The following is a 13,430-nucleotide window of genomic DNA, read 5'->3' as shown; positions in this document are numbered from 1 at the left end:
CCCTGCCACTCAGTTCAGAGGCAAGATCGTTGACAGCTAAGATCGGCCAGATTGTGCATCATCACTAGGTAATGGTTACATCACTTTTAATTAATTATTATATGTCTTAAACTATTAATTTGTTATTAATAGTAAACAAAAATATATAATCTTAATTTAAAATTAAACCGGTTGTAGGAAAAGGCATAAGGAGCATAATCCTAGCATACATATTATATCTAATTCATTGTTTTAATTTTTAAATTAACTATAATATTTTTATTTTTATAAATTACCAAATTTATAACAAAAAGTTATTTTTGGCATAAATTGTTGATGGATCCATGGGTTCCATAATCATTTATAAATCCATCTTATGGTTCTCCCCTATCATAAAAACCATTTAAAAGATATAAAATAAATTACTTTCATTCTTGGGGATATCTATAAATCAACTAATACAAGCAAAAACATCACAAATCTATAAAAAAAATCAATATATCTTTGCATCTCATACATCTAAATACATAAATCTACTAAAGCACGAGAGGTTAAATGGGAAAAAAAGGAGAGATTATTTTTTTACTGATTTAGGTGGTTTTTCATAACACTTATGACATTTGAACTTTTTAAATGTGCAACCCATTTGTATTTAGATCTGATGACAAACTTTGATCAAATAAAATACTTATCAAAAGGTAAGACAAGACGCATTTGCTTCAGACTTAAAAAGCAGAGATGCAAGTTCAGAGATAAAAAGTGGATTGAAAAGGTAAAAACCAGTAACAAAACCCCTTCCACCATCGTGCAACTGGCATGATGTTGTATCGATGTGAATTTATCGACCAATACACGTGCAATGCAGAACGATATGGGCAATATGGTTCAGCAGGGGTGGAATGATCTAAAAACATTTACAATTCACCTTTGCCACGTGGCCCACGTTTCGGCCAGTATAGGAATTAACATGATAGATGATACACCTTACATCGAACATATCAGATATTCTGAAATTTGATTGTGGGTGGGATTCACGAAGTTGAACCAGTGTACCCATCTTTGTAGCTAGTGAGCCTAACCCATGAAGAGAGCGCTAAACAACAACTCAAGAAGCAGTCATCAACGAGACAAAATGAACCAATGAGAATAGTTGTCTAACTGTTTTTGGGAATGTAGCTTTTATAAATTAAACATGTATTTTGGGTGTAGTGCCACTTTGGTCCTCAAACTTTAAAATGTGATAATTTAGTATCTGAACTTTCAAAATGTGTCAATCCAGTGGCATTTGAAAAGACACAAATAGCCTTTGAGTGTCATCTAATTTTCTTTATCAACCATCCACATGTTGATAAAAATGAACAGTCTCAAATCCTTCCCTCTTCTATTCAAGAAAGTTGGGGTTATATCTCAGTAGACATTCTGGTGACCTGAACTTTCTTAAACAGAAGGGACAAGAATTTGGGAGTGTTCATTTTTTGTCACTATTTAGATGATTGATAAAGAGAATTAGATGACACTAGAAGAATATTTGTGTCTTTTCAAATGACACTTAACGACTGGTTAATGGTAGGTATTAGATTGGCACGTTTTGAAAGTTTAGGTACTAAATTATTGCATTTTTAAGTTCAAAGACCAAAGTGACATTAGACCCAAAGTACAAGTTATTAATCTGGAATTTTCCCTAAATTATAATATAATATCCTTCTTCATAAAAAAAATATTTATATATAATACAAACTGTTATGGACGCATTCCTCGGAAAAACGTACCATCGCCGCCGGCAGCAACAGAAACCTGACCCACCGCCACATTAGATTAGATGATCTTGCTTGTTCTTATCTTATTCTATTGCTCTTATCTTATCTTGTTAGTAAGTTATTAGATTAGGATTAGTTTATCTTATTATCATATTATGATTAGTTTATCTTGCTATCAGATTAGGATTAGTTTATCTTGATATCATATTAGGATTAGTTTATCTTATTATCAGATTAGGATTAGCTTATCTTATCCTTAGCAAGATAGAATTGGAAGTCTCCCTATTCAACAAGAAGGCTCCCTAAGATTAGGACTCTTGTAATCTCCTATTTAAGGAGACACCGTTACTGAATGAGGATATCAAATATTCAGTCAAGAAAGAGAATAAATGAGAGTTAGGTGATCTCTTGAACAAATCACCATTAGGGCGCCTAGATAGCTTCATCAAGAGCAGGGAGGAACAAGAGAAAACAGAGGGTTTCCCCCGTGGACCGACCCGTGACGAGATCCTATTTGCGGGCCCATAACATTTTGGTATCAGAGTCGGTCGTCATGGGAGATCTGCAGCAGCTATCATCCAGGGTCCACGAACTGGAGCATAGGCTTGTAGAAACCAGCAGGGAGGTTCGTGAGGTTAAAGATGATGTCCGGGAGCTGCGGCGCTTGCTGGAATCGTATTTCTCTAATAGGGAGAGGAATCCAGAAGGGGCTGTAACCACAAATAGCCTCCGACCAAACTTGACGGAGCCGTCCGGCGAACAACAGTAGTAGCAACAGACTCTTCTTGGTCCACAGCAGCAGCAACACCCTCTGCCACAACAGCCAGACAACCAACAACAGCAACAACTACAGCAGCAGAAGCAACAACATGATCAACAACAGCAACAACAGCTTCTCTGAGCAGCTATTACTAGTCCTAGTATAGTTGCCCCGAAACTGGCCCCTAAGTCCTATGGGCCCTTCAAGGTTCTACAACAGATTGGCAGTGTGGCCTACTAGCTGGAACTGCTAGAGACCAGTCAGATTCATGATGTCTTCCACATCGCCTTGTTGAAACCATTTACGGGTGTTCCTCCGGACCAAGTCCCCTCCCTACCACCCCTGCAAGATGGCAAACTGAACCCCAACCTAAAGTTGCCATCCGCTCTCGTTTCAATCAAGGAGTTCTTGAAGTATTGACGAAATGGTGTAGCTTACCATCGGTCGAAGCCACATGGGTCCCATTGACAGAGTTCCAAGCCACATATCCGGAGTTCGAGCTTGAGGACAAGCTCGTAGTCCAAGAGGGGAGTAATGTTATTGACGCATTCCTCGGAAAAACATACCATCGCCGCCGGCAGCAACAAAAACCTGACCCACCGCCACATTAGATTAGATCATCTTGCTTGTTCTTATCTTATTCTATTACTCTTATCTTATCTTGTTAGTAAGTTATCAGATTATAATTAGTTTATCTTATTATCGTACTAGGATTAGTTTATCTTATTATCAAATTAGGATTAGTTTATCTTGTTATCATATTAAGATTAGCTTATCTTATTATCAGATTAGGATTAGTTTATCTTATCCTTAGCAAGATAAAATTGAAAGTCTCCCTATTCACCAAGAAGACTCCCTAAGATTAGGACTCTTATAATCTCCTATTTAAGGAAACACCATTACTGAATGAGGATATCGAATATTCAATCAAAAAAGAGAATAAAGGAGAGTTAAGTGATCTCTTGAACAAATCACCATTAAGGCGCCTAGATAGCTTCATCAAGAACAGGGAGGAACAAGAGAAAACAGAGGATTTCCCCCGTGGACCGACCCGTGACGAGATTCTATTTGCGGGCCCATAACATTTAACACAAACTATAAGAGAAAACTCTGCCTTCATTCGGAATGCAGATGGTAAGGAAAAATTTCAGAAGCCATGACAATCAATACTTTTTTGATCCATGACATTGTGTACTTTTTGGAACTTCACCCGTATAAATTACAAGGATAAACACATAAAACCAAAAAAGTTATTAAAGGAACTAACTAGTACTTCTACAACAATGGGAGTATTTGCAACTCTGAAGGCCGACCAAACCCAACACTTTCAGGGTATTTTCTGTCATCATGAAGAATGAGGACCTTCAGTGTGCCAGATTCCCTCAACCAGGCAGCTACGACGGCCCCTGAAGATATAAAGCGGCCAAGATTGCACTTGGCAACATGGAAGGGGGCACCGATTCCAGCAAGTAGTGCCTGAATAACTCGTCTTAGAGTGCCATCACCAGCTACTTTACTGTGCTTGCCCCACCCTGTCAAAATGCTGTAGACAGGCACAGCGTGATTTAATGCCAGATGCTAATAGTAAAATATACAAACTGAATGGAAACCCATTATAAGGTTTCACATGTTTCTGCTTAAGTAGTCAAGAGTCGGCATATACCTTACTAACTTTGGCAATTCACGGCCTTGAAAAACAATAGAACGTATATTGAGGAGCCATGCATGCACCATTGCTTGAGCAGCTCCAGATGACATCAAATGCAAATCCAAGCATGAATCACACCATGCATTCTCCCATACATGTCGACGTTTTCCTTCAAGCACAACCAATTGGGCTCCTCGCCTCTACATGAAAGATAAAATGGGGGATCTCTCAGCATTTCCCATCAATACAGTAGGCGACATGCATGTGCCTATCTAGAAGTATCAAGTCCTCGTCTGAAAATCAATGCTCAGGGCCTCTAACCTCCTTGAAATTAGCACTTAGATAAGCACCTTCTACTATCTTATGACAACCACTTGACTGGAAATTGAAATATGCCACGGTATAGAAAGTGAAAAAATACATTAAGACTGCCTGCTAAGAATTTAGCATGCTTAATGGTCAATATTTTACACTCGTTATGAAACAGGTCCATCGCTAAAAATTGTTCATATTCACATAAAATAATTTGCCTTTACTTTCTCCTACTAAATCCTAGTACTTCATCCAATGATGTTGATGCAAATAATAAGATAAACCAGAGGTGCAGTCCATAAGCATAGAGTGTCGTTATTTTCAATGGCTGGATGGCTGAACCAGAAATCCATCAATCCATCTGAGAAAGTCTGCCATTAGCAGATAAGACTGTCTGCTTTTGCAGTTAAACAGCTTTCAGTGTCCATTTTGTCCAGAATTTCCCTATTTAATCTGGCAGCATTTTTACAGACATGATTTCACAAGAAAAAACATACACCGGCAAGAGCATCAATTCCTTTTACCAAAAGCATGCTATTGTGTTTCTCTGTGCTTTGTGTGGAAAGAAAAATGTTCATAATCCAAGGTAGAGGTGTTGCTCTGTGAATTATTTTGTTTTGGTAGAACAAGGATAAAATTTTAATTACTGAATCCTGTCTGTACTGTAGGTGTTGTCTTAACACCTGATTAGGATGTACTCTTTCTTTTTAAAGAAAATTTTCTATTTACTTATCAAAAAAAATAATTAATTACTTAAGTGATTCAAAGTTTGGACTTTTGATGGTTAAAAGCAGAAGTTTCAAGATAAAAGTCAATTGTTTTCCTTTAGTTTTTCCAGTTCGACCAGTTACTACCAAGTTGTTTCGGTAACAACAACACAACTTAGCAAGCTTTTGCCTTGCCTTATCCTGCAAACTTGAAATAGAATGACAGCAGCACAGTTTAAAAGAATGCCCAATGGTGAAAGCAAAATGAGAGAATTTACCAAAACCCTTGCAAAATGCTGTTAGAGCAAAACTCCAAAGAAGAAAGGAATTGGCTTTGTCTAAAATCTAAATGATGGTTAGAATACACTATTTCACTGCTCTAGGATGTTCTAATGTCTGATTTCTTTGAACATATCCAGTTCAAAGCACAAGTGTCATATCAATTCCACCAACATCATAATGTGAATCTCCTAAAGCATACAAACAGATAGAAAGCTTACTGTTAAACTGGAAAACTGCAATTCTTTGTGAGAATTGTTTTTTAAAATACATATTACCAAAAATTTGGTGAATATTTTTTTTGAGGAATAAAAGAAAAAAAAATATTGATAAAATAAAAAAGCAGATTACAGCACTGATAAGGGGGTGTTAAGATAACACCCGAACCCCACTACCAACAACAGCAAGGCTTACAATGACACAAGACTAACCAAAAGAAAGACTGAACCCCCCCCCCCCATACAGCAAGGCTTACAAAGACACAAAACTCAAAAAGAAAAACTGAGACCCCGCCCAATACAGCAAGGCTTTCAAAGACACAAAACTAACAAAAAGAAAGACTGAGACCTCTCCCCCCCTCATACATTGGCTAGTCATCAGGATCAAACGACTCATCCTGCCCATCATCTTCCTCATCCCAAACTTTTTCTTCTTTCCATTGCAACATCTTCTTCAATTTCTCTTCCCTTTTACTCATTTCAAAATTTTCGAAAGCTTTTCTAGCGAACTCTTCGCCTCCCCAAAAGAATAGCCCTAAACTCTTGCCAATTCTAATCTCCCTGTCCACCAAGGTCTTAATCTCCACTTTCTCCCCCTCCTTGTCAGCTTGTTGAGACAAAGTAAGACTACTCTCACCAGCTTGACCTCCAAAGTAAGACTACTTTGGTGAATATCCATGTCAAGCTGTCAGAAACATATTGATTTTGACAAGAACACTGGTTATCAGGTAGACTGGAAATTAAAGGAAAACTAGAAATTAGAAATTAAAGGCATCTTTGTAACTTGTAGAAGAAAAGGGAAAAAAGAAAAATAAAGACATCTGAAAGACTTATCACAACAGAGCCCCTTTCATAGCAACAGTCAGTGAAAAAGAAATGACTCAACTAACCACACAACAAACAAGAACCAATCAATCAACCTACAAATGTAGTACTTTAATTCCTTGTGATGTATATTAAGAGATGCAGCAAGCATGTTAGAAGTATAGGTTACCTGACCAAAGTGCCATAGCATGTCAGTTAGAGCATTATAAAAAGCAGATGCAGTTGAAGAGTCCATGCTTTTCACTTCATCAAACAATGATTGAGCCTGAAGCCATATTTTTTCACTACAGCCCATGAGAAGTCCATGTGCAACACCATACACCTGATTATCAAACAACCGGAGTTCTTCCAATAACATTGAAGCATCTTCAAATGAATTGCAGCGGCTGTAACGAGAGATAAAATTACATTTATAAATTTATGTGCATTAAAAAAGTGTATATGCAGCTAGTATAACTTCAGTGACTGGGATTCCCAGCGAGTACCAACAGACAGCCCTTGGGCTGGACAACCACAGGCCATGCCAACACTATCCTAAGCGCCAGCTACAATGATCTTATTTATTTATTTATTTTTATTTTTTTGCTTGATAAAGCCTCCTTTTTATGCTATAGTAAAACTCAAATAGTTTTCTCATATAATATTATGTTAATCGTTTTATTTGGACCCCCGGTAGCTGGGACCAACATTGGGTGATTGCCCATTGGCCCTTTTGTTTTATTTGGACCAATAGAAACAAGAACATCATGTCACATTAAGTAGCAACAGTATTTGTAGAAGTAGGCCTTATCCATCTTATATTTTGTTGGCACAAGGTGGCCATTCCATTCATAAAAAAAAAGTGGCCATTCTCAGACTCAAAATCACATTACCACACTTGTCATCCCAAAATTTTACCATTAAACCAAGCAATGGCACCTATCAAAAGTTGTCGATGATATACAAGGCATCAACAGCTAAACAGACAATAGACACCCAGTTGTCCAAAGGAAAAGGAATAGTAATATTGTTGAATATGATGGTGTTATGATTCTTATCACATGGAATTGGTAATATGGTACAGTCTTAGCACATGGAACTGGGATATCCATCAATGGGCAACACGTCATAAAAAAATGAGCCCAAAAGTGGGGTTTTTTTTTCTAAGTGCAACTTGCATGTGATACAACTAATCCAGTAAAATTAGAATTTCTAAAATGATAAGAATCCTCAAGCACAAGCAATGCAAAAGATTGTAAAATCAAGTCTACCTGCAAGCATTTAAAATGGCCGAGAAAGTGACAACATTTGGTTTTATTTTCAGTTGATGCATCTTCTGAAAAATTCCCAAAATGCACAAAATTTCCTGAGATTTTCTCTTTGTATCTTCCTTTGAATACCGCACCTTTTCATCAGCCAGCTGCCCAAAAACTCTCATCACCTGGTTATTCTCTTCTTTGTCTCCCACCTTACACTCAACAGCTTCCTCAAGATCCAAATGCATTAAAGATTCGGGCTGTAATTCATTCACACCATCATCAGCATCTTCTTGAAATTGTCCAGTTGCTGACCGACCAAAGGCATCAATTATTGAATTGTAAGTAACAACATTAGGCTGGATCCCTCCTCTTGTCATCTCGTCAAGCAAGCCAACAGCAGATTCCACCAGTCCATTCTTGCATAAGGTATCAATTAATGCACTGTACAAAACAACGTCAGCCTTCAATTTTCCCTGCTTAAACTCTCTAAAAATATCCATTGCATCTTTATGCATACCCCCTTTTGAGTATGCATCGATCAAGGTAGAGTAAGTCAATACATTAGGAGTAACGTTTTCTGCTTTCATCTCTTCAAATACTTCTTTAACTTTGTCATACTTCCCTTGCTTCCCATACCCACCCAAGAGAGCATTGTAAGTGACAGCATCTTTTTTGATCCCCGAACCTTCCATCTCCCTGCAGATGCCCAAAGCTTCCTCAAAGCGCCCAAGCTTCGCATAAATTGAGAGCAAGGTGTTATATGAAACCCTATCCAAACCAATACCCACAAACTTCATCTCATTAAACAGATTCAATGCCTCTTCTAATTTACCAGCCTTCGCATACCCATCAATCATGGTACTATAAGACACTACATTGGGACACACATTCTTCTCAGACATCTCGGACATAATCTCAAAAGCCAGATCCATCTTCCCACCTTTACAAACTGCATCTAAAAGTGTATTATAGGTAAAAATGTCCCTGTCAATGCCTCTGTAAACCATCTCATTGAACAAATTCCGCGCTTCCTCCCACAACCCACCACGACTACAAACAGCAAGGAGGGAATTGAAAGTGATACGATCGGGTTGCACTCCATTCCTTACCATCTCATCAAATAACTCCACCGTCCGACTAAAGTCGACACCCCCTTTCCCACACGCATCGATAACTGCGTTATAAGTGACCAAGTTGGGCTTCAACCCCGAAGCTTTCATCGACTCAAAGACCTCTATGGCCTGCTGACAAAACCCATTCCGCCCATAAGCACTAATCAATGCCGAAAATGCATAAACCGTATTGCCGTATCCCTCGGTGTTGGCAGTCTCGAACACACTTTTTGCAAGATCAACCCGTCCCAACCTACCAAGAGTGCTAATCATCGCACTCGCCAATTTCCCCTGCTCGTTCCGCTTGTGCTCTCTCTGAACCGCGAATTCGAAGCACCGAACCGCCTTGGAGCACTCCCCGCGATTCCCGAGCTCCCGAAGCAGGAAGGTGTAGTCGTCCGAACCGGAGAGCTTAGTCTCAAAGCTTCGAAGAACAGTCTCTAGGGTTTGCTCGTCTCCGCCGAAGCGAATTGCCCGTTCCAGAACTTCCTCCGCGACGGAGGTGTGTCTGCTGCCCGTGGCCGCTTTCTGGCGGCCGAAATACATCTTGGAGACGAACCGAGTTGACCTCCGGCCACGGAAATCGGCACCAAGCTCGGTCTTCGAAGAGGGAAGAGGGGAGAGGGAAGAGAAATTAGGGCTTCGAGAGAGAGGAGCATTACCTGGCTTGGCGGCATTTCGCGTAGCAGGCGAAGACGAGCCAAGGGAGAAGTTGTGAGAGCTCCTCCAATGGTGGTTTGGGTGTTGATTTTGCAGGTGATTTTGGGGATAATGGTCGTTTTGGTAGGATTTGGTTGAAGTGATGGAGCAGTGCGGAGGTGCGGAGGAGGCCATGACCCATAAAACAGAGATATAGCGGAGATTTTCAGGAGCCCGAATGGGAATTGGGAAAAAGGGTCGTTATCGGAACATTTTTCAATCAACCTTTTCCGTAGGCAGAACAAATAGAGGCTTTCGGTTTTGGATATTGATTTTCTTGATTATACGATTCTAGCTTCTCTACACCTAGAATTGGAACTTCGCTTAAGAGTATTCGAGGTTGTGTATAGCGTGCGAAAAAGTGTAGCATGCCTCCAACCGCCCATGGCGGCAAAGGCTGATCGCGGTTTCGCACCTACTAGAACTGAGGGCCCGTTTTGGAGGGCTTCAACGTTTTTCTTGAGGACTTGAGCTGTATTGACTTGAGTGCTCGTTTGGAGGGCTTCACGCAGTGAATTCTGAGAGTGAGAAACCCTGAACACGGTGATAAAGCCGTATTTGGTAAAAATTCAAAAAGTTGGAAATATAGACTTACAAAAACAGCAAAAATGGAAATCACATCTTACAAACGTCAAATTCGAATCCGCTAATAATTTCGACTATCGAATATGATCAGGTCCAATTTAATTTTTGAATATTTTAGAAAAATATAACAGCTTAAAGAAAAACAAAAATACAAATATTTTTCTTCAACTATTTTCATCATATATATATATATATATATATATATATATATACATTATGTTTTTATAAAAAAATAACATAAAAATTATAAAATGTAATACAAATATATTTATAAATAAACAAATAACATATATGTGTGTGAGACTAGATCAGATCTTTTCGAATCGGATAGAAGTGATTCGAATCCGATCCGATTTTTCAATCAGACTCTATTATCCGATCCAATCCAAAATTCAACTGGATTATATGCAAATCTGACAAAAATGTGATCAGATTTTCGATTGGTTCGGATCATAATTCAATCCATTTGCACCCCGTAAATGAACTTTCCAATAAAGCTATTGCAGCTAATTTCTCCAAATCTGATTTAAATAAGCTACTAAAAATAGCTTGACTCAAAATTGCTTTCTCAACTCATAAACTTCTATTTTTGGATTTTCCATAATTTCACCATATATGGCTCAAGTGTTTTTTATATATGAAGCCTACCTAGTAATGCCATAAGCCACCACTGCCTGAAAAGCCCTCCCAAATGGATACTAATTAATTTGATTTTTTCTTTGTAATATTAATTTGAATCTTTATGACAGCCACCGAACTCACCGAACTGTATGAAGTGAATCATAATAATGGCTTAAAAATAAAGTGAGAACCAAATCTTCTGGTTGGTTGGAAATCGATTATAATTAATAGAATCAATATGCGTTGGAATTAGGTTACAACAATGAGGGTGTTTGATTTCGTTTACATTTATAGAATTAACATTTTGTATTTGTGTAGTTGTAAAATCGAGAAAAGCAATTAATAAGAGTTTTTATGATACATAAGCACCATATCAACAATGTGTAGATAAACGCCTACCTATTTTAAAAAGCTAAAGTTTCCTTACAAACATTGATACATAAGAATGCGCATAATGAGGTCTTTACTAATGAAATGTCTATATGCCAACATTTATTCAATAAACATAAACGAAACCAAACACATACAATGTTATAACATTGAGACCGGACATAAATCAACTGGGTCACGGTTTTACTCATCAATCAGTTCAGACGGTTAGCCCCATTCAAACCGTTATTCAAAATTGTCCTCCTTCATTGGCATCTCATTTGGATTTATCCCGCTAATCTCAATATTCCAACTGTAATCTAACCCCAACTCCAACAACATTTAAGCCCTTAAACCCTAAAGTCTTGTAACCTTTTTTTTTGGATAAAAAAAGTCTTGTAACTTGAAAAGCTGAAAATTGGCTGGGACATCTTCTTGCACGCAAATCAGCTTAGATTTGTGTGTCTTTTTGTGTCTTCGGCAAATTGATTAAAATCTGGTTGTTTTTTTTTTAATCATCTAAAACCGTGAAAACCTTGACCATATGGATTTTTTTTGGGAATTTATTCTCATTATTTAAATTAAAAATTGAGTCTTATTATGACTTTTTAATTACCATGAGCCAAATATATATACCTGATCAAATTAATCATTTCATGGCAAATCAAAACCATTCATTTTGAAGTCCACCCTATAAATATGTCATTCGTAAAGTTTAGATTCAATCAAAAGGCTGGTATATAAAACAAAAAATTGATGTTTATGCCTTCAAAAAATTTAATGGATGGAAACAAGAGCAATTTCAGAAGGATATATATTTGGTGCCTAATCTTCCACGCCAACAATTTTAATATGCTAGATGTTCATATCATTTCGGTGACTTTGGTCCATTCAATTTGAAATAAGTTAAATAGGGTTTGGTCACCAATATGACATGAATTTCAACAATGGGAAATGAGTAGGGTAGCCCTCCTTTTGGTGACATTAATATCACTCTACCGTCTCCCTTGTTTTTTTTTTTTCAATTACAAGTTATTGTTTGTAAAATAGTAAGATGTATAAAGCTGAATGGCGTGCATTACAACCAAAATAAAACGAAATAAATGCTGAGCATAGAAATGTTGTTTTTTCTTCCCATTTGAAGATTAAAAACAAATAATAAATAGGAGTGAATTTGCACTTCTAATTCTTCCTCTATAGTTAGGGTCTGTTTGTTTGCAATTGGAATTGGAATCAGAATCGTAAATTCACTATTTTGAGAATCGGACTGGACCGGATGGTTGAACCATTTGACCTAGGAATCAGTCAACCTTCTAGGTCCAGTTTTATGCTAGACCACTTTTGTGAAAAAAAAAATGTTGAAATGGCCAAAAAACCACTAAACTGTTTGAACTGGGCAGCAATTTGGGGTTTTTTAATAAAAATTTATTTAGGTCCCATTTGGTGTGTCTTTTCATGTGGGTTGTCAGCTTTTTAAAAGGCTGGCAGTCCATGTTTTTGTCTTTTCCTATTTGGTTGGAAAAATATCTAGTCGCCAAAAGACGTTGCATTGGAAAGACGTATGAACCCATTTTAGGTGATTATCGAGAAACTTCAAATGGAGTTTTTATGTTTTTTTCAACTTGTCTTCACATGGAAATACGCATGGAAAGACATGCCTTAACCGAAACGGTCTTCAAGCTGCCAAGATCTTAATGCAAAAGTCGCTACTATTTTTTTTAAGATCATTAGTGGAAAAATAAAAGGAGATTTAGATGGAGGGATTGAGGCGCTATCAAATCTGTGTGTGTGTGTGTGTGTGTGTGTGTGACAGAGAGAGAGAGAGAGAGAGAGAAAGAAACAATATGAGATCCGAGATTAGAGAAATAATCATTGTCGTCGCCATCATCATCACTGGTGAATGTTGTCGTCTCCACCCCCTACTCTTCATTATTCTTCCTTCCCTCCTTCTTTCTTTTTTTTCTTTTTTTTCCTTTTTTCGTGTTTTCATGAGCCAACAACCACTATCTCTCTTCTCATAAAAGAAGAGAGAACATAGCTATATACATCTACCCTAATATTCCAATCCAAGGCTTGAACTGTTTGACCTAATTAGTTGGATCATTGACTTGGAAAAACCGATGATCAAAATGATTCAGTTTCCAGGTAGGTTTTTAAAACCTTGGGTCTATTCCTCCCACTCATGTGGTTCAAGTTGGAATCAAAGTTGGCCAATGAGATTTCAATTACCCCCAAGCAGAATGCACCATTTCGATTATGAGTTCAGACCCATACTTATACAACCAAACAAACTCTTAGATTTTTTATCAAGAACATTTCTT

At 37.7% G+C, this 13,430-nt stretch overlaps 1 protein-coding gene across 4 annotated transcripts; it reads right to left on the bottom strand.

Moving 5' to 3' along the window:
• Positions 1-3,594: 3,594 nt before the first annotated feature.
• On the bottom strand, positions 3,595-10,042 carry LOC104598756 (pentatricopeptide repeat-containing protein GUN1, chloroplastic-like). 4 transcript variants are annotated; one of them, XM_010260950.3, is made up of 4 exons: positions 7,736-10,038; positions 6,655-6,871; positions 4,160-4,344; positions 3,595-4,039 (listed from the first exon to the last, which is right to left on the bottom strand). In XM_010260950.3, the coding sequence occupies exons 1-4, from the start codon at positions 9,667-9,669 to the stop codon at positions 3,772-3,774; spliced, it is 2,604 nt and encodes an 867-aa protein (XP_010259252.1). In that variant the 5' UTR covers positions 9,670-10,038; the 3' UTR covers positions 3,595-3,771. The 4 variants fall into 4 exon arrangements, with proteins under 4 accessions (XP_010259252.1, XP_088758198.1, XP_088758199.1 ...); XM_088902072.1 differs by lacking the exons at positions 3,595-4,039; positions 4,160-4,344 and adding an exon at positions 4,430-4,576 and having other exon boundaries at positions 7,736-10,042; XM_088902073.1 differs by lacking the exons at positions 3,595-4,039; positions 4,160-4,344 and adding an exon at positions 4,430-4,468 and having other exon boundaries at positions 7,736-10,040.
• Positions 10,043-13,430: the final 3,388 nt, after the last annotated feature.

The sequence above is a fragment of the Nelumbo nucifera genome, chromosome 3 (genome assembly GCF_055504915.1).
Source record: "Nelumbo nucifera cultivar China Antique chromosome 3, China Antique-T2T, whole genome shotgun sequence".
Lineage (NCBI taxonomy): Eukaryota > Viridiplantae > Streptophyta > Magnoliopsida > Proteales > Nelumbonaceae > Nelumbo > Nelumbo nucifera.
This window is presented reverse-complemented; position numbering and strand designations above follow the sequence as displayed.

Excerpts from the sequence above, each read along its gene's own strand:
- LOC104598756 (XM_010260950.3), bottom strand. The coding sequence starts at position 9,669 with ATGGCCTCCTCCGCACCTCCGCACTGCTCCATCACTTCAACCAAATCC. Across the intron at positions 4,345-6,654 it reads TGCTATGGCACTTTGGTCAG|AGGCGAGGAGCCCAATTGGT; the intron begins GTAACCTATACT and ends TCTTTCATGTAG. Across the intron at positions 4,040-4,159 it reads GAATTGCCAAAGTTAGTAAG|CATTTTGACAGGGTGGGGCA; the intron begins GTATATGCCGAC and ends GCCTGTCTACAG.